The following is a 21,227-nucleotide window of genomic DNA, read 5'->3' as shown; positions in this document are numbered from 1 at the left end:
GAAGAGGACGACACTTATTTAACCTAGTCTAAATCTTCGCTAACCGTGGAGGGCGTTTGTGTTCCATGTCCTATCTTTCCCATGTCTAGCAACCTCAATGGCCTTGAGCCTCGGGAAATGAAGTTGCAGGAGGGGAAGAGTAGTAAGTGGGACATGAGACGTAGCCGTGTCCGTCCACCTCCCACTCTTCCTCGTCGGAGTCTGCCGCATGGACGCAAACATATGTGGATGGGGCGGCCTCGTGCTCGTTGCGGCCAAGCACGAACCACGTGCCCAACACGAAGTTGACGACGCCCGCGGTGGCCCACATCTACTCTTTTTCCGCCTCCGCGTCGATCTCCGCGAGCAGGGCATCTGTATCCGCCCACATGATGCGAAGCCGTCATCGCTCACGGCGGGTGTCGCGGGCGCTATTCTTGGTCTCGTACATCACCCACTGCTAATCTAGGAAGCCTGGACCCTCCGCGACCATAGCCGCGACGACATCATCATTCACCGGCTCACCAAAAATTTCCTTCCACGAGCCGACGCTCGTCGAGGTTCCGGAGGTTGTAGCATTGCTCCTACTACGCCTAACGGACCTCGACATCGGTGGCGCTGGCTGCTATTCTGCCATGACGGCGTTGATCGTGGGTGGGGCGCTGACCCGTTGTCGGACGCCTCATCCATCATCTGGTCATCATCGCTGACCTCCAGCGAGCTCGTCGGTAAGCCAACCTCCGTTCATCGCGCATGACGGGCATGCCAGCCAGTCGCTAGGTCGACGAACTCCTGCTTTTGTTCCGTCGAGAGGATCTCCCACATCACTCTAGAGCTTGCGATCATAGCGAACATGGTGCGGTGCTCATCGTGCCGGGCAAGGCCACGTTTAAATGGCGGGTGCCGGCCAGACCAAGAGGCGGGTTGCGTTAATGCGGATGTTGGAGTGGGTTTCTTGTCCGCCGCGCCTATTTAATGCCGACAGGCGGATGAACGGGCATCTGATTTGAATGCGATAGAAAATTGTTCCGTCTTGTCACATGTCTCCGGCATTGAACATGTGGAAAAGGCCGCCATGAATTTGGCGTGGGGAGTAGAGGCACCTGTCCAGCATGGAGGTGTTGAAAGGGGATTTCCAGCGGGTGACCGCTAACTAGTTTTTCCTTTTTCTGAACTTCGTTAATCACCTCGCTTCGCTCCTCACAGCCGGCTGCTTATCCCTTCGCGCTACGGAAGCAGCGGCCACCATGGCGCCAGCGCCTCCCCCAAACCTCCGCTAAACCCCGGGGCCATGCCCGCCGCCTCCTCGTCCACCACCATCGCCGGCTCCCAAAATGCCTCCTCCGCCCACGGCCAGGCCGCACCCAAACCCTCCTCTCCTCCTCGCCCCCCTCCGCTCCCCGCCCGCGCGCCACCTGGCCCCGCGGAGTAGGCGCCTCAGCTCCTCCACCACCCGCGTGGCCGTCTCGCCGTCGCCGCCGCCTCCGTCGTCGGCGACCTCCACGACGCCCTCCGACACGAGCGCGGCGCTGCGGGCGCTCTGCGTGCACGGCCAGCTGCCGCAGGCGCTCTGGCTGCTCGACTCCTCCCCGGAGCCGCCCGACGAGGACGCCTACGTGGCGCTCTTCCACCTCTGCGAGTGGCGCCGGGCCTCGGACGCCGGGATGCGCGCCTGCGAGCACGCCGACGCCGCGCACCCCACCTTCGGCCTCCGCCTCGGCAACGCCATGCTCAGCATGCTCGTCCGCTTCGGCGAGTCGTGGCACGCCTGGGGCGTGTTCGCCAAAATGCCCCAGCGGGACATCTTCTCCTGGAACATCATGGTGGGCGGCTACGGCAAGGCCGGGTTCCTGGAGGAGGCGCTGGACCTGTACCACCGGATGCTCTGGGCCGGGGTCAGGCCCGACGTCTACACCTTCCCCTGCGTGCTGCGCACCTGCGGGGGCGTCCCCGACCTGAGGATGGGGAGGGAGGTGCACGCCCATGTCCTGAGGTTCGGGTTCGGGGTCGAGGTCGACGTGCTCAATGCGCTCGTGACCATGTATGCCAAGTGCGGGGACGTCGGGGCAGCACGGAAGGTGTTTGATGGTATGGCCTTGACTGACTGCATCTCGTGGAATGCGATGATCGCTGGGCATTTTGAGAATCATGAGCGGGAGGCGGGGCTGGAGTTGTTCCTTAACATGCTGGAGAATGAGGTGCAGCCGAATCTCATGACGATAACCAGTGTGACTGTTGCGTCCGGATTGCTGTCTGACCTTGATTTTGCAAAGGAAATGCATGCGTTAGCGGTAAAAAGAGGTTTTGCCACTGATGTTGCGTACTGCAACTCTTTGATTCAGATGTATACTAGTCTTGGGAGGATGGGGGAAGCATGCACGATATTCTCAAGAATGGAGACCAGAGATGCCATGTCATGGACAGCCATGATATCAGGGTATGAGAAAAACGGCTTCCCAGACAAAGCTCTTGAAATGTATGCACTGATGGAAGTAAATAATGTAAGTCCTGACGATGTCACTGTGGCAAGCGCTCTTGCTGCCTGTGCTTCCTTAGGGCGAGTAGATGTTGGCATCAAGCTGCATGAGATTGCTACGAGCAAGGGCTTCATCAGGTACATTGTAGTTGCAAATGCACTCCTTGAAATGTATGCAAAGTCCAAGCACATTGATAAAGCTATTGAAGTTTTTAAGTACATGCCTGAAAAGGATGTAATATCATGGAGTTCAATGATCGCGGGCTTTTGCTTTAACCATAAGTGCTTTGAGGCTCTGTTCTGTTTCCGGCATATGCTGGCAGATGTAAAACCCAATTCTGTTACTTTCATTGCTGCTCTTGCTGCTTGTGCTGCTACTGGATCTTTGAGGTATGGTAAAGAGATTCATGCACATGTTTTAAGGCGAGGTCTGGCATCTGAAGGTTATGTACCCAATGCTCTTCTGGACTTGTATGTGAAATGTGGCCAGACAGGCTATGCTTGGGCACAGTTCAGTGCACATGGTGAAAAGGATGTTGTATCATGGAATATCATGCTTGCTGGTTTTGTTGCTCATGGACATGGAGATATTGCTTTATCATTCTTCGATGAGATGTTAGAAACTGGAGAGCATCCGGATGAAGTTACATTTGTTGCTCTATTGTGTGGTTGTAGTAGGGCTGGAATGGTTAGTCAAGGTTGGGAACTTTTTCACCGCATGACTGAGGAATACTCAATTGTTCCAAATCTCAAGCACTATGCATGCATGGTGGATTTACTGAGCCGTGTTGGGAGATTAACAGAAGCTTACGACTTCATAAATAGAATGCCCATCACACCAGATGCTGCTGTATGGGGAGCCTTGTTGAACGGATGTCGGATACACCGGCATACTGAACTTGGGGAGCTTGCTGCCAAATTTGTCCTTGAGTTGGAACCCAATGATGCTGGATATCATGTTCTTTTGTCTGATTTATATGCTGATGCTGGCAAATGGGCTGAAGTGGCTAGAGTGAGAAAAACCATGCGAGAGAAGGGATTGGAGCAAGACTATGGGTGTAGCTGGGTTGAGGTTAAAGGAGATATCCATGCATTTCTTACAGATGATGAATCACACCCGCAGATGAAAGAAATAAGTGCTGTTCTACATAGCATATATGAGCGGATGAAAGCATCTGGTTTTGATCCTGTTGAATCTTATTCTTTAGAAGATAAAGAAGTATCCAAGGATGATGTTTTATGTGGCCACAGTGAAAGACTAGCTGTCGCTTTTGGTCTGATCAATACCACACCTGGCACCTCTATTTTTGTCACAAAGAACCAGTACACTTGCCATAGCTGTCACGGTATACTGAGGATGCTTTCTAAGATTGTTCGCAGAGAGATAACTGTCAGGGACACCAAGGAATTCCACCATTTTAGGGATGGAAGTTGTTCATGCGGAGGTTCAGGCTAAGAAGACTATAACATGCGGTCATGTGCTAATCTCACGTCAGTTCCGAATCACCAGTACATAAGTCTTTGGCAACAAGCATTGTGAACTTGATATATATAGTCACTAGCAAGTAGAAGGATAGCTTCGATACGGCAACATGCCCACCATCAGGCTGCTTGCTGCTTAGATAAACATAGCTTATGTTTTGGGTTATGCGTAGAAGCTCCATGCAAATTTACAGCTTGGTACATGACAAAAGATGGTGAAAAGTTATCGGAGATGCTGGGAATTCAGTTCCAATATATCTTGACCTCACAGAAAGTAATTTATTTTCTCTCTTTTTATCAGTTCAGTCACAGAAGGGTCCTAATATTTCTTTCTTAATATGTTGTATTGTTCCTTGCAGTCTCCTGAAGTAATGCTTCTTGGAGATGATATTTGCTTCCAACAACTTGCCAAAAGAAATATCAAGTAAGCTTATTCCAGCAAGGAAGGGCAGAGTAGTGGATTGCATACTGTTTTGCCGAATAGGAGTAACTGTAATTGTAATGCCTGTCAAATGTCAACTATAGGCTGTATAATGGTTGAGCTGCACTTCTTTTGCTGATTTTATGTTAGTAATAGTGCATGATATGCCAGTGTGGACTGAGCACTAGCTCAGTGGTCGGGCATTGTCTAGTGCTCTAACTCGGCCGGGTTTGAGACCTCACAGGAGCAAATATTGCAACTGAGTTTCTCGCTTGTAATTGGAAAACATGATGCTAAGGCATTCAGAATAATAATAATAACATATTAGTGACTTGAATTACTAGCAAGTAGAATGACACTTTCGATATGGCAACATGCTCACCAGCAGGCTGCTTGCTGCTTAGATAAACATACTCCCTGTATCCCTTAATATAAGACGTTTTTGCAGTTCAGAGACAGAGGTAGTAGCTTATATTTTGGGTTATATGTAGAAGCTCCATGCAAATTTACAGCTTGGTACATGACAAAAGATGGTGAAAAGTTATCCAAGATGCTGGGAATTCAGTTCCAACATATCTTGAGCTCACAAAAAGTAATTTATCTTTTCTCGGAAAAAAAATTGTGACTTGAATTACACTTGGACCTAAGATGTCCATAAACCTGGAAAATGTGAAGTACACCTCCTCGGTGACTCATTTAGGAACCGTCAGAATGTTTTTTCCCTTTTGCTTTTTTGCAACTGTCAGTATGGTTGCCAAGACTGGCCCATATCAGATTTTGCAGCATAGTCTCAAACCAGTTTGGCAAGTGGGCCAAAAGTATATTCACAACTTTATGTTCATAACTGAAGTGATCTTGGCTTCTTTCATTTTGACATGCATCTCTTATAAGTTACAACACATAATGTCATCATTTCATCCCATTTATCATACTTCAGCACATTATCCTGATGGATTAGTACTGACCCTGTATTGATGTTTGGGTCTTGACATTGAGATAGTTCACTGTGCTTGTGACATGCATCTCTTAGAAGTTTCAACACATAATGTAATCGTTTCATCACATTTGTCATATTTCAGCACATTATACTGATGTATCAGTACTGGCCCTGTATAGATGTTTGGGTCTTGACATTGAGATAGTTTGTTGTGCTTGTTTCAGCAACAGTACTTGGGCAAAGACCAAACCTCCCTTAGAAGCTGAGAGCACTTTGTATTTGAGCACATTATACTAGTGGATTAATACTGAATTTTTCCGTGGCAATGTATGAAATATTTCTTGAGAACTCTGTGCTCAGCTACAATAGTGACATCCACAGAACCAAGGTATCCATATATGTTTTCTGACCTTGTTGAGTGGGGAACGACAAGCAGCTGACTGTTGTAATCCAAACCTTGGCAGCTGATACAGTATTGTGGATCGCCACTTGCAAGTTTGCTCTGTAAATTAAACTGTCCATCGGTGTACTTTTATTGTACTGTGTAATTCTGTACACTTTTAACTCTTGTGCCTGAAGCTGCTGCTACAATCTCAATACAACAGCTACACGATGCTACTGTCTAACCATATATAGAGTGTATATGCAGACAGAATCTTTATCAGGTTGTACCCTTTGATGCTTCTTAACACCTAATCGAACTTGAGCAGGTCCTTTGTTCTTACAAATCAAGTGCATTGTTGATTGTCGAGAAAAAATTCCATTTACTTGTCAATTCATGGTGTTTGATGCAACCTGTAGGTTTTATAATGATGTTGTACTAGAAAGGTGTAACATAGAACCCCACAGTTGATATGCCGAGTTGTTGCATTGGCTGGTTCAGGATCTTCGACCAACCCTTGTATTGTCAAGTGTCAACTGTCATTGAATTATGCTATCTTTTTCATGCTGCTGCTGATGAATTATGTACTGATTCTGAACCTTTTTCTTTCTTTTTTTCAGATGCATGGGGAGCATTATCCAGAAACCACCAACACTTTGTGCCGCCACCAGAGTTTGTCTGTGTATGAATGAACATCCCACGCTTTCAGGTGATGCTCCTGCAGTCCTGTTTAATATCAGATTGTCATCCTCATCCGGCAGCAGCGCAGTTCATCCACAACACAGGTGATGCTCCTGCAGTCATGTTTACCAATACATCCTTGACCGAAATAAATTGTCTATAAAAAAAAACTGTGGCATCAAGAGACATGCATGTAACAAACAAGCAGTAGTATTAGGGAAACTCAAGATATTATTAGACATATGGTCCAGACAAGGAAAAAACCCCAACTGGACCAACTAACAACCAGGGAAACCAATACACAACTAAACCGTACAATCTATTATGATTTCTACACAATTGGAAGGCCACGGGCGCACCGCAGCCATCTAGTGTCCGCTACATCAAGGGCGGCTCAGCCTGGATGTACAGGCAACAATAAATGGTGGATAGGAAGCCTGGCATGGAAGAAGAAGGAAGGAAAATTCAGCAGCCCAAGAGAGCATCGACTGGCCTCCTTTTCGGGTGAGCACAGCTCACGGCACGATATGATCATCATCTGGGGGGAAATAAGTAAATGCATCCCTAACCCCGTGGCTATTCAATGGGTTTAGGTTAGTTAGCAGGTCCCGTACGTGGAATGGGAGGGAGAGGAGAAGAGAGGAATTAAATGGGGGCATGCCATGCAGATTATGCAAGCAAGCAAGCAAGCACATCAATTGCATGCTGGAACAGTTGGTTGTTGCTGCTGCTGCTCCAATCCATGCTTGTTTTGTATCCTCTTTTTCATGAGCTTCTAGAACATCTTTTATTTGTGCGTGTGGTTGTGACTTCTGGGAGTACATGCATTCCACCCATTTTATTGTCTAGGGCGGTTGGCAACATTTATGGGTTGTTGATTCATGCAATGTAGTAGTACTAGAATTGATGTAGGAGGAGGCGCGTTAGTTTTGTTTGGCCTGATCACTTCTTATTTTATGTCGACAAATTTGTGGTGATTTTTGCACACGCACAAACAAAAAACACTTTATACTCTGGGGAAGTTGGCAACATTTATTGGTTGTTGATTCATATAATGTACTCCCTCTGTTCCATAATATAAGAACGTTTTTGGCACTAGTGTAGTGTCAAAAACGTTCTTATATTATGGGACGAAGGGAGTAGAATTGATGTTGGAGGTATGTTAGCTTTGTTTTGGCCTGATTTATTTTTATTGTATGTATATAAATTTGTGGTGATTTTTGCAAAAAAAAAAGTTGTGGTGAGACAAGGAGTTGGATTGGTTTTCCCAAGTACTCCCTCCGTTCGGAATTACTTGTCTCGGAAATGGATGTATCTAAAACTAAAATACGTCTACATACATTCATTTCTGCGACAAGTAATTCCGAACCGTTTCTGCGAAATTACTTTTCTCGAAAATGGATGTATCTAGAACTAAAATACGTCTAGATACATCCATTTCTGCGACAAGTAATTTCGAACGCCGGGAGTAGTAGTAATCCTTAGCTCCAAATATTCAGTTCCCCTCAGAATCTAGTAGGATTTACAGCTTCTGACGGATGTAATATTTATGATATAAATGTTCTGTCGCCAGACACTAGGCATCAATTGAGTGCAAGAAAAAAGTATGAATCAGTCCTTCCATTGGTGCTGGAAAACACACTGTAGTTTCTTTTCAAGTCCAATGGAATTAAAGGAAGGAAAAATGTCTAGTCCTTTTTGGGGAAGCTATGTATTTATTTCTGTCCAGTACTACTACAGTTTTTCCCTTTTTGCGAGACAGAGAAAAGTGACCACGTACTACTAAGCTTTGATTTGACAGCCGGGCCGGCATCACTTCGTTCTTTGGACGGAACACGTAGGTGAATCGTGACCTTGTAAACTGCAGTACCAATTAAGCCAGTATAGTCCCAACCCAAGATCGCTATCGGCCAAGCGCCGTGCATACTCTTTTTTTTCTGAACCTAACCGTGCATACTTTCTCCGTCTGGGTTTATTACACGTCGAAGTTTGGCCATTGATTTGACTAGTAAAATATAAGTTATATGTCATAAAGGTTGTACGTTTAGATTCATATTCGAAACAAGTTTCCATTGGTACTATTTTCTGGCATACTACTTATATTTTGCTAGTTAAATTTACTGTCAAAGCTTGACTCAAAATATGAGATGAACTTACAAATCCTTGATTCAGATATTCATTTAGTCAGATGTTGATTTGAACCCCAAGAACTTGTAGGATCTACTATTTTCAGAGAGAAAAAAAAGCTTGTGATGAATATAATTTTTGAAAAATTATGTATAACTAGATTCACCAAACATCAACTGGGTGCAAGAAGGAATTAAAGGAAAGAAAAAGGCCAGTCCCTTTCGGAGCGCCATGTATTTATTTGCGCCGAGTACAGTTGACAGATAGATTTGACAGCAGAGCATGACGCAATTCTTAGACGGAACACGTAGATAAAACGAGGCCTTGGAAATTGCTGTGCCAATTAAGCGAATACAGTTCCAGACCAAAGGTCGTGATCGTATCGGCCAAGCATATGTCCGTCTTGTGCATACGTGTGGCTAAATTTTTATCACGGGTCGTTATAATTTTGATGTACTTGTCATCTAAAGCGACGCAGTTCTTTCTTTATATGAAAAAAGTGCGTGGTTCTGAAAATTCTCGCGTTGATAAATTACTATTACTATTATTATTATTATTATTATTATTATTATTATTATTATTATTATTATTATTACTACTACTTCCTTGGTGCCTAACTCGACTTTGGAATTAGTTATAAAAAATCTCATAACCCTGGTAAGTTATTATTGTTATTATTATTTATTTCTGGCGTCTGAAGTGACATCAAAATTGAGTTCATTCCTTGAAGTTCGTCGAGAGGTTTATTATTTCGTTAACACATTTTTGTACTACATCTGCAAGAAAGAGTGATGCTACCAGCATGGTTAAGAAAACAACATAAGGTTAAAAATATTTAAATCAAGCTTAGGAGGTTGATGGTGATCCACAAGGCAACGCATCTCTTGGCCTCGCCGGAAGTTACCGTTGGGAACCACGCAACCGTTTTCGTCCCCGCCAAATCTCCAACAAGAGGAAAAGTAAGAGGGGTGCGCGACAATTCAGATATCGGGTCGGGCCGTAGCAGCAAACCCGGTCCGACTTCACACCACAGGGCCATGTCCTCCTCCTACCCCTCCTACTCTGACCCGACCCAGAACCGCCGGCGCCGCCGCAGGAGCCATGCTCCAACCTCCAACCACCCGGCCTCCGGTCACCGAGCAAACCGGGTCCCCGCCCGCCCAGACCCGTCACCCGTGCCCGGCGCCCCTACCCAGAAAAGGAGGGCTCGCTTTCACTCAGTCGTCTAGAAGTTTTCAATCAATCCGCCATCGCTCACCTTTTTGTCCTCCGGTAAATAATAAACCACCTCTCTCCCTCTCTCCCACCCTCCCCCTCCTCGTTGTCGTCGTCGTCCACCTCCTCCTCCTCATCGGCGCCCGCCAGTATATAACCGCCAATTCTATCTTTCTCGGGACACCGCGCGCTCTTGTCCTTTTCATCTTTCTTGGGCTCCTCGGGACTCAGACGCCGCTGCTGCCATGGGCCTCTTCGGCTCCTCGGCCAAGGTGTACCGGCCGGCGCCGGAGGTCGACCTCGGCCCCGGCAGCGGCGAGCTCTACATCAGCCCCAATGTCAAAGGTTCGGCTCGGCCCCCCAATTCTAATGGGATTGCTCATCCTCTTCTCTTCTTGCTGCTGAATTCTGAATTCTGAATTGTGAATTGTGAATTCCGTTGACCAGCTCCGCGGGTCGCCGGCCTTCTGGTGAAGATCTTCGTGTGGGTCCTCGAGATGCCAATAGTCGGCTGGGTCTTGCTCTACATCCTCAAGAAGGACAATCTCATCAACAAGGTGCATGCACTTCACTTGTGATGAGCGTTTTTTTTATGCCTGAGCCTCACAATTCTACAGTAATTCTCACCTCCACATGCATGTGGATGATGATGTTGTTCAGCCGTAAGCACTGATCAGTACTGTTTCACCAGAACAATCTCTGGGCACAGTTATTTTACAACAGACAATTCACTCTTCTGTGGTGTTTTTACTTTTTGCTGAAATGCTCTGCTTCTGTTCTGACGCTTTGCTCTGCTCTGCTCTGTTCGCAGCTTGTCTCCGAAGCCGAGATCCCTGAGCCGCCACTGTTTACCTCGACCCACCGCTGGGAAGGTTCTCCCCCTGCTGCACTGCACTCTGACAAACACCAAATTCCTTCCTTGATCAGTGTCTGTCAGCACCGAAGTTTCATCTTGATTGATTCTGATTCAGAAAAACCGTTTGCTGCTGTTGCCGCAATGCAGACACCCCGGAGCAGAACGTCAGCCTGACCAAGCCCGGCCTGTCGCCGGCGGAGCGCGTCCGGGAGGCCGTCGACTGCCTCCCCATGCGCCTCGAGTCGACGCTCGCCGCCGACGCGTCGCAGTCCAGCCTGAAACGCTGGACGATCATGGACTTCTCCAGGGCCTACAGCTCGGGGGAGACCACTCCTGTCCAGGTCCGTTCTAGTTCTAGGTCTGCATGCATTGCTGTTGACAGCAGGTGTAAGGTTCACACAGTAATTCGTTCCTCATTTCTGTTAAACAGCGCTTTTATTAACTCAAAATGTAGCGTCCACCCAATACAATCACATTGAGTGGCACCCGGCCTCTGCGTAGCTACGAACATGTTCGACACAAACGTAAATAAATAAAAAACGACATATTGGCAGCAGTAAAGTCCTAGTATTAACAGTAATTCGTTCCTCATAAAATGTACTGTCCTTGGCTAGTGAACTGTAGAGGGGCCATGCAAGTCTGAGCCTGCACTCTCTTAATTACTGCATGATGTATGGCTGCTGGTATGTGAATTATGGTGGATGAGCAAGGGCACAGTGTTTTGTAGGTGGCCAAGAGGTTCCTGGCCGCAGTGAAGGAGTCCTCAGGCCCTACCATGAACATGGCCTTCTTCATCAGCTGCAACCCTGAGGACGTCTTGAAGCAGGCCGAGGAGTCCACCCTCAGATACCAGACAGGTAAAAATCTAACCCGCATTTTATATTTTCACACGGCACATCGTCAAATTATATATCAGATCAAACAGAGCACGATGGCGCAAACGGAAGCATAGAAAACAGAGCATGATGGCAGAAACAAAATACCATTTACTCATCCAATAAATTACCTCAACCAAGAACCAAGAGAGCTAGGGATGAACTGTGAACTGTTCTCAACCAACAAATCACCTTTTCCTTTCTCTCTTGGTTCTTACCCTCTTTTTTTGCTTTGACATGAACCCATCACCAACCAAACTGGGCACCCACTTGGTACCAACCAAGCAATACATAGACATTTACCCCATCCAAGAACACATCACAACCAGAACCTGACCAACAAGTTGCTGAGTTTTTCAGTTTTGACCTCTGGTAACACATAACTTATCCATCCTATTAGTTGAGAAAACTTATTCCATAATTAAATTAATTGATCCTAGAGGAAACGGAACGGCGAGGGAAGGGAGCTGGTCGAATAAATGTTACTTATTGGTTACATGTCGTTGTCTAGGAGACAAAGAGAGGTTGTGAGTGGCTACAGCTTTAGCATGGCAAATGTCGCATTCCGGGGGATTTTTATTCTGTTTTGCACAGTGGGAAATGATTGATTGCTTAAGTGTGACAGGGAACATATGTAGTTTTTGATGGGCTGGAATTTTAGAGGATTTTGAACATACTGAGTTGAGTTAGACATGGTGGTAGAGTTCGACACCTCGTGGAAAAAAGACATTTTCATCTAGCTTGGACCACCCCTCTTCAAATTTGTACTAAATTCTCCTCATTTCGACAGGCTATTCTGTGTTGCACTACTAGTAGTATTACCAGCAACGAGTTCGGATTTGTGCGATGATTGCTTTACCCGTGTCCTGAAGATCTCAACATTTATTACGCAACCAATATGTTAGTTGTTAGCGCATGTGATTGCAGCTCAATCAGTGCTTCAGCAGGAGTTATGTCTAGAGATCTCAGATTTCATGTTAGGTCATGTAGCCTCGTGCATAGGGGGAAGGAAAGAAAGACCCTTTGTGCGTGAAAATGCAGAACAGATCCTGATCTCCGTTAACGGAGAAGAAAATTATGCACTAGTCAAAACATGCTTTGCACATACACGCATTACATTGGCTTACTTATATCCAGTGTGTTTGTCATTAAATTACAGTTTTTAAATTAGAACAGTAAAATTACAGTTAGGGTGGTGGGTTTGTTCTCACTATCTGGTAATTCATCTGCTGTTATGCCCCTGTTTGGACTGGGTGTATCTTTTTGTGTGCTCCCAGATATTTGGCTCTCTATCTGCCGGACTGCTGGTTATCGTTTTTGAGATTAATGGACATGTATATCCTTTAGGTTTTCACTCACTTGTCAGATTTTCACAGTTTCCGTTTTTGTACCTGAACCGCATGCAGGGACACCGCTGTCAGTGATGGACGGCGTGCTGGTGGCGGTGAAAGACGAGATCGACTGCTTGCCCTACCCCACCACAGGTAACGGCATCGATGGCACAGCACACCTTAATAACTTTGCTGCATGATTTCGTTTCAGGCTCTGTCGATGTTTTTCTTCTTTGTGAAAGCAACAACGATGACGGTTTGAATGCATGTGCAGGCGGGACGCGGTGGCTGGGGAAGGCGCGGCCGTGCGAGGCGGACGCGGCGTGCGTGGCGCAGCTGCGCGCGTGCGGCGCCGTCCTCGCCGGCAAGACCAACATGCACGAGCTCGGCGCCGGCACCAGCGGCATCAACCCACACCACGGGTACGTTGTTGCACGCCATCCCCACGAGTCATGTCTCCTAACCCCCATGCCTCGTGCGCGTACTGACGGCGTTCATGGGTGCAGATCGGCGAGGAACCCGTACAACGTCGGCAAGGTGGCTGGGGGCTCCTCCAGCGGCTCGGCCGCCGTGGTCTGTGCTGGCCTCTGCCCCGTCGCGCTCGGCGTCGACGGAGGAGGCTCTGTCCGGATGCCGGCAGCACTGTGTGGCGTGGTCGGCTTCAAGCCCACCGCCGGACGCCTCTCCAACGCCGGGTATCTACCATCATCGTCGTAAAATCATCATTTCAAAACGACATTTTGAAACCTAGACGACACTGATCTGTGCACGGCTGGAAATATTTTCCAGAGTTCTTCCACTGAATTGGACGGTCGGGATGGTGGGTATCTTGGCAGGAACAGTGGAGGACGCCGTCGTAGCGTCAGTGACAACTCTCTTTTTTGTCACACAAACTGCTGATATCAATCTTGCTGATCAATTAAATGTCTTGTTCTGTCAATTTCAGTTACTCGGCCATTGTTGATCAGTCCCAACCATCTTACTTGAGGGTAAATCAAACGGCTCTTGCTACTTCAAGTCCCTATATTTACCTCCACAGCATTCATCGTTCAGTAAATTTTTTGAATTACTGACAAGCCCCTGTCTTGCAGCCTGAGCTGAATCTGCCTATGCTGACGTCGACACCCTCAATTAGCAACGTCAGGCTAGCAAAATATGGAAAGGTATCTGGTGGTTCCCGTCAAGCAGATTTGTTATTTAAGCTTCTTGAACTCACAGTGAGCTAATTAACACTAAAATAATTTTTGTTTATAGTGGTTTAACGACAGTTCCGAGGACATCAGAACCTGCTGTGACAAAGCTCTTCAGACACTGCGCGCACAATACGGCTGGGAGGTAAGGAATTGTTAAGATCCTGCGGTGGCATTTCTCTCAAGAACTCCCATGATCCCCAAGTTTGCCGGTTGTAGTAGGGGATTTTTGAGTTGTTCTTGTGATTATTTCTTGGCTGCAAGACTCTGGATGTGACGGTCCCGGAGATCGAGGAAATGCGGCTCGCACACTACGTGACGATCGGATCAGAATGCACTGCTTCACTTGCAAAGTATCTCGACAAACTGTAAGCAACTGAAATTACTTACTGCTATTATTCTTGTTTGCATTTGAAATGCGTACAACTTGTGGCTGAACTGACTTGGCATGCCGGGTGAATTATGCCAGGAAGAGGTCCGAGATCGGGTGGGACGTGAGAGTCGCGCTGGCTGTCTATGGGTCATTCAGCAGCAGAGCTTACCTCAATTCACAACGACTCCGGTGCGCTATCATTTTGCAAGATTGTCTTTTTTAGTAAATATATAGCAGTATTACCTTCTTGGGATAGTGCGCAGATATTTAAATCGCTGTAGTAACATTGAATGCTCTGTTACTATTTATTGATGGTTGGTATAATCTGATATCTGGCCACGGAATTTTTCAGGAATCGTCAGATGTTCTTTCACAAAGAGATCTTCAAGACAGCAGATGTCATCGTCTCACCAATGACCGGGTATTTACTTTCAGTTCACCACTCCTGCAATACCCACAACAAAATCTAGTACAGTTCATCATAGATTATCAACCCCTTGTGCAGCGTGACTGCCTACACATTACAAGATGACGCGCTAAACAGTGGTGAACTCGACTACATAAACGGAGGTAGCTACTAGAAACCAGAATTCAGCAAACAGTTCCAGAAGCTGCATGTCTACCACCATGTGTCCGTCCTAATTTCCTTGTTTTTTGCAACGATCTAATTCCTAACTTGGTGCTCTGTTTTCCCCAATCAAAGCCGCGTTGATTCGGTACTCGATAGCAGGGAACTTCCTTGGTTTGCCGGCGATAACAGTCATGGTAACAGATATCTAAACATGTTCTACCTTCTTCAGAAAAGAAAAGAATCTACACATTGCGATAACAAGTTAACATGCCAGGTTGGGCAAGATAAGGGCGGGCTGCCCATAGGTCTTCAGTTCATTGGCAGGCCGTGGTCCGAGGCGACTCTGCTCCACATCGCATTCGCAATGCAGGCAAGATTCAACTTTTTGTCCAAAGGAACAACTAAATGTGGAATCCTTGCGCCTTTTTTTCTTCCAAATCCTGACCGTTCACTACGAAATCTCTGCATTCCATCCGTTGTTTCGACAAAAATAGATTTTCATATACTGATCACTGAAACATCCCGTGGCTTTACGTTGGCTGCAGGAAGCCTGCAGCAAGAACCACAGGAAACCTGTGGTGTTCTATGATCTCCTCAAGAAAGACTGAGAGATTGACCAGCAAGACAGAAAAGCACAGAAATGGCGTCGACTCATCGTTTCAATCAAGTCTCTAGTATATTGATTGCCCATGAATCTGTATTGATTGTTCATGCTCCAGTTCAAGGATGTATTTTCTGGTTATTAGGAAATGGTAGATGCATATGCGGTTATTATATATGCTTTCCAGTTTGCTGATGAGCTATCTGTTTCAACCATAGAGATAGATTTATAGTAGTGTAATCAATCTCTTGTCATGCCATCTTCTCAAGTGACAAGTAAAAGTGTAGCCCATCTCCATATCAGTTGTCCAGTACTCACAGGTGTATCTTTGATACATCTTGGAGAGCATTCTCGTTTGGAAATTTAGCTGGAAGCTGTAAAGCTATGCTAAGTTTAGTTTCCTTGAGAATTCTGCAGGAGTAACCAATTTATGCATGTCCAGCCTTAAAATCCAGTGTTAAATATTCAAGTATAGTTTTGTCTTGTTTTTTTCCTGCTTAATTTGTCTTGTTTTTGGTTTAGATGTTTGGCGACCATCTTTTTTTCTTGAGTTAAAGCCACCTATAATCCTCCCCGCTAAAACTTTTAACTGCCCAAAATTTGAGCAGGATAGGCGAGCTCCCAAAACGGTATGGAGACATGACTTTTTGTCATTCATTTATTACTTAAGAATAAAAAGCGTGACCATTTTTCTAGAAATACACAAGTAGAATATAACATATTAATCACGTAAGTATTTTAGACAAACTACAATTTTTCCACTTGAACCACACACACACATATACAAAAATGCGAATTTGCACATTTAAGCACAAAAACATTCCTTGATATTACTCCTACTAGTCAATGTGTACGTGCAATGCACGTTAATTTAGAAGTATATTAAGTTCATGCGGATATTAATTAGGGTATTATTTGTGTGTTATTATGTGATTAGCACTATATTTGGCATGAAATTAACTGCATGCTAAATGTGTTGAGCGCTCGACATTGAAGCAGTTTAGGTCGTTGGATTGGCATGATTTGATGGCCGAGATTACTTGGATCTGCCCCTTTGGGTCTTTTTATATTGGTATAGATTATTTGTTTACTGAAAATCTGTTATTTGTTTTCTAAAACAAATTGCATTAATGGAAGGATCGGTTGATTTGGATAAATTAGGAAAGTTAGATCCGTGATCTTTTGTATGTCAGGAAAGTGCTGATTTGCAATAAAAGAGTGAAGAAAAAAAATAAACCGATAGATAAGAAACCAGCGTGGTAAGGGTGGTTGGTGGTGGGACGAAGAAAAACCAGACAAAAATAAACCGTACCAGGCTACCAACTGCTCCATTAAAAATACAGATAAAGGATGTGGAGTACCCGCCTCGTGGGGCTCTTCGAGGGCGAAGAGAGCCTCCAGGTCATCCACTGCTGGGTGGCTTGCGGCGGGAGCCTCTCGAGGCGGCTCTGCGCCGTTCGATCTGCCCGCACAACACGTGCCCGGGTGACACAAGTGGAGTGTCAATGATGGGTGCTCCGCCCAACTACTCGGGGCCACCGTCATTTGACGGCCTTTGTCGCGTCCGCAGCCACACACGATGATCTCATCAGGCCCCCGGCCCCCTGGTGGTGTCCTCGCCCTGTGGCGGGCTGGTCCGATCGTGCCAGGAGCGCCAGATGGGTCAGTCGGACCCGCCTATGGGCCCATGTCGGGCTGCTTTGTGCGTGCGAGTCCGGCCTGCGTGTTTGTCCGGCTCAGGGTCTGGGAGATGCATGCCCGGCCTTTGGGTCCGAGTGTGCCCTTTCGGCTAGGCGCCGTCCAGTCGGCCCTATGCATGTGCCCGGCTGGGCATTCGACCCTGCCATGGCAACCATTTTTGCTGTCATGGCAAAGGTTTCAAGAATACTGCCATGGCAGCCATTTTGCATTTTCATGGCTGGGGTTTTGGAATCCAGTTCAAATTGTCATTTGAATTAATAATTTCTTCCGATCCATGCTTCCAAAATGAAGATTTACCTTTATTCTGTTTGGCCCGATATTGACTTTTCCAAGTCCAATTCAATTATGTTTATACTGAAACTCTATTTGAACATATGGTTCATACCACAAGTTGTCAATTGGATTCTTTTGTAAATTGGTCCAAATGTTGCTCATTAAGTTTGAACCATGTTTCAGGGCCACCATGACGCCGGACGGGGAGATTGTCTTTCCACTAGCATGTCAGTTTGGATGGGTTCATTAGTCTTGCCACCCGCAAGTTAATTTTGGATGGGTACATTGGTCTTTTCATTTTCATATCGGTTTCATTTTTGCCTCTCTCTTTGGTCCTCTATAAATTATAGTAATGATTCTAACACACATGGAGTCTTGGTGCTGATCATGTTTTTCTCGTGGAAGAGGCTTAGTGAACGGGTCTGCAACATTCAGATCCGTATGTATCTTGCAAATCTTTATGTCTCCCTCCTTGACTTGATCGCGGATGGAATTGAAGCGTCTCTTGACGTGTTTGGTTCTCTTGTGAAATCTGGATTCCTTTGCCAAGGCAGTTGCTTCAGAATTGTCACGAAAGATTTTCATTGGACCCGATGCACTAGGTATTACACCTAGATCGGATATGAACTCCTTCATCCAGATTCCTCCATTTGCTGCTTCCGAAGTAGCTATGTACTCCACTTCACACGTAGATCCCACCACGACGCTTTGTTTGGAACTGCACCAACTGACAGCTCCACCAGTCAATATAAATACATATCCGGTTTATGACTTAGAGTCATTCGGATCAGTGTCAAAGCTTGCATCGACGTAACCATTCACGACAAGCTCTTTGTCTCCATAAACGAGAAACATATCCTTAGTCCTTTTCAGGTATTTCAGGATGTTCTTGACCGTTGTCAAGTGATCCACTCCTGGATTACTTTGGTACCTCCTGTTGGAAATATGCCCTAGAGGCAATAATAAATTGATTATTATTATATTTCCTTGTTCATGATAATCGTTTATTATCCATGCTAGAATTGTATTGATAGGAAACTCAAATACATGTGTGGATACATAGACAACACCATGTCCCTAGTAAGCCTCTAGTTGACTAGCTCGTTGATCAATAGATGGTTACGGTTTCCTAACCATGGACATTGGATGTCATTGATAACGGGATCACATCATTAGGAGAATGATGTGATGGACAAGACCCAATCCTAAGCCTAGCACAAGATCATGTAGTTCGTATGCTAAAGCTTTTCTAATGTCAAGTATCATTTCCTTAGATCATGAGATTGTGCAACTCCCGGATACCGTAGGAGTGCTTTGGGTGTGCCAAACGTCACAACGTAACTGGGTGACTATAAAGGTACATTACAGGTATCTCCGAAAGTGTCTGTTGGGTTGGCACGAATCAAGACTGGGATTTGTCACTCCGTGTAAACGGATAGGTATCTCTGGGCCCACTCGGTAGGACATCATCATAATGTGCACAATGTGACCAAGGAGTTGATCACGGGATGATGTGTTACGGAACGAGTAAAGAGACTTGCCGGTAACGATATTGAACAAGGTATCGGGATACCGACGATCGAATCTCGGGCAAGTATCGTACCGATAGACAAAGGGAATTGTATACGGGATTGATTAAGTCCTTGACATCGTGGTTCATCCGATGAGATCATCGTGGAGCATGTGGGAGCCAACATGGGTATCCAGATCCCGCTGTTGGTTATTGACCGGAGAACGTCTCGGTCATGTCTGCATGGTTCCCGAACCCGTAGGGTCTACACACTTAAGGTTCGGTGACGCTAGGGTTATAGAGATATTAGTATGCGGTAACCCGAAAGTTGTTCGGAGTCCCGGATGAGATCCCGGACGTCTTGTTTTGGGAAATCTTGTTTTGGTCGCCGAAAAAGTTTCGCGCATTATTGGTATTGTACCGGGAGTGCCGAAAGGGGTCCGGGGGTCCACCAAGGGGGTCCACCTGCCCCGGGGGGGCACATGGGCTGTAGGGGTGTGCGCCTTGGCCTATATGGGCCAAGGGCACCAGCCCCAAGAGGCCCATGCGCCAAGAGATAAGGGAAGGGAAGAGTCCTAAAAGGGGAAGGCACCTCCTAGGTGCCTTGGGGAGGATGGACTCCTCCCTGGCCGCACCCTTCCTTGGAGGAAGGGCCAAGGCTGCGCCCCCCTCTCCCTTGGCCCTATATATAGTGGGGGGAAGGGAGGGCAGCCTCACCTAAGCCCTGGTGCCTCCCTCTCCCTCCCATGACACATCTCCCTCCTCCCGCAGCGCTTGGTGAAGCCCTGTTGGAATCCCGCTACTTCCACCACCACGCCGTCGTGCTGCTGGATCTCCATCAACCTCTCCTCCCCCCTTGCTGGATCAAGAAGGAGGAGACGTCGCTGCTCCGTACGTGTGTTGAACGCGGAGGTGCCATCCATTCGGCGCTAGGATCATCGGTGATTTGGATCACGACGAGTACGACTCCATCAACCCCGTTCTCTTGAACGCTTCCGCGCGCGATCTACAAGGGTATGTAGATCCACTCCTCCCTCGTTGCTAGATGACTCCATAGATTGATCTTGGTGACACGTAGGAAAATTTTGAATTATTGCTACGTTCCCCAATAGTGGCATCATGAGCTAGGTCTATGCGTAGTTTCTATGCACGAGTAGAACACAAAGTAGTTGTGGGCGTTGATTTTGTTCAATATGCTTACCGTTACTAGTCCAATCTTGATTCGGCGGCATTGTGGGATGAAGCGGCCCGGACCGACCTTACACGCACTCTTACATGAGACTGGTTCCACCGACTGACATGCACTAGTTGCATAAGGTGGCTATCGGGTGTCTGTCTCTCCCACTTCAGTCGGATCGGATTCGATGAAAAGGGTCCTTATGAAGGGTAAATAGCAATTGGCATATCATGTTGTGGTTTTTGCGTAGGTAAGAAACGTTCTTGCTAGAAACCCATAGCAGCCACGTAAAACATGCAAACAACAATTAGAGGACGTCTAACTTGTTTTTGCAGGGTATGCTATGTGATGTGATATGGCCAAGAAGAATGTGATGAATGATATGTGATGTATGAGATTGATCATGTTCTTGTAATAGGAATCACGACTTGCATGTCGATGAGTATGACAACCGGCAGGAGCCATAGGAGTTGTCTTTATTTATTTTATGACCTGCGTGTCAACATAAACGTCATGTAATTACTTTACTTCATTGCTAACCGTTAGCTGTAGTAGTAGAAGTAATAGTTGGCGAGACAACTTCATGAAGACACGATGATGGAGATCATGGTGTCATGCCGGTGACGATGATGATCATGGAGCCCCGAAGATGGAGATCAAAAGGAGCAATATGATATTGGCCATATCATGTCACTATTTGATTGCATGTGATGTTTATCATGTTTATACATCTTATTTGCTTAGAACGACGGTAGTAAATAAGATGATCCCTCACTAAAATTTCAAGAAAGTGTTCCCCCTAACTGTGCACCGTTGCGAAAGTTCGTCGTTTCGAAGCACCACGTGATGATCGGGTGTGATAGATTCTTACGTTCGAATACAACGGGTGTTGACGAGCCTAGCATGTACAGACATGGCCTCGGAACACATGCAAAACACTTAGGTTGACTTGACGAGCCTAGCATGTACAGACATGGCCTCGGAACACAAGAGACCGAAAGGTCGAGCATGAGTCGTATAGAAGATACGATCAACATGAAGATGTTCACCGATGTTGACTAGTCCGTCT

General features: G+C 46.3%; 2 protein-coding genes across 6 annotated transcripts; both read left to right on the top strand.

Annotated features, from left to right (window-relative positions):
- The first annotated feature begins 1,166 nt into the window (after positions 1–1,166).
- On the top strand, positions 1,167–7,362 carry LOC125531011 (pentatricopeptide repeat-containing protein At1g15510, chloroplastic). Of its 5 annotated transcripts, none has more exons than XM_048695448.1 (4): positions 1,167–4,211; positions 4,297–4,361; positions 6,298–6,862; positions 6,952–7,362. In XM_048695448.1, the coding sequence occupies exon 1, from the start codon at positions 1,314–1,316 to the stop codon at positions 3,909–3,911; it is 2,598 nt and encodes an 865-aa protein (XP_048551405.1). In that variant the 5' UTR covers positions 1,167–1,313; the 3' UTR covers positions 3,912–4,211; positions 4,297–4,361; positions 6,298–6,862; positions 6,952–7,362. The 5 variants fall into 5 exon arrangements, with proteins under 5 accessions (XP_048551405.1, XP_048551397.1, XP_048551389.1 ...); XM_048695440.1 differs by lacking the exons at positions 6,298–6,862; positions 6,952–7,362 and adding exons at positions 5,520–5,683; positions 5,760–6,259; XM_048695432.1 differs by having other exon boundaries at positions 6,298–7,362.
- A 2,385-nt stretch (positions 7,363–9,747) lies between these two features.
- LOC125531044 (fatty acid amide hydrolase-like) lies at positions 9,748–15,993 on the top strand. Its single transcript, XM_048695456.1, has 19 exons — positions 9,748–10,045; positions 10,148–10,257; positions 10,512–10,572; positions 10,704–10,897; positions 11,284–11,413; positions 12,838–12,915; positions 13,037–13,184; positions 13,269–13,457; positions 13,552–13,623; positions 13,709–13,751; positions 13,854–13,925; positions 14,017–14,097; positions 14,217–14,320; positions 14,422–14,514; positions 14,678–14,746; positions 14,831–14,895; positions 15,029–15,090; positions 15,171–15,266; positions 15,442–15,993. The coding sequence occupies exons 1-19, from the start codon at positions 9,946–9,948 to the stop codon at positions 15,502–15,504; spliced, it is 1,830 nt and encodes a 609-aa protein (XP_048551413.1). The 5' UTR covers positions 9,748–9,945; the 3' UTR covers positions 15,505–15,993.
- The last annotated feature ends 5,234 nt before the right edge of the window (positions 15,994–21,227 follow it).

The sequence above is a fragment of the Triticum urartu genome, chromosome 1, assembly GCF_003073215.2.
Source record: "Triticum urartu cultivar G1812 chromosome 1, Tu2.1, whole genome shotgun sequence".
In the NCBI taxonomy this organism is placed as follows: Eukaryota; Viridiplantae; Streptophyta; class Magnoliopsida; order Poales; family Poaceae; genus Triticum; species Triticum urartu.
This window is presented reverse-complemented; position numbering and strand designations above follow the sequence as displayed.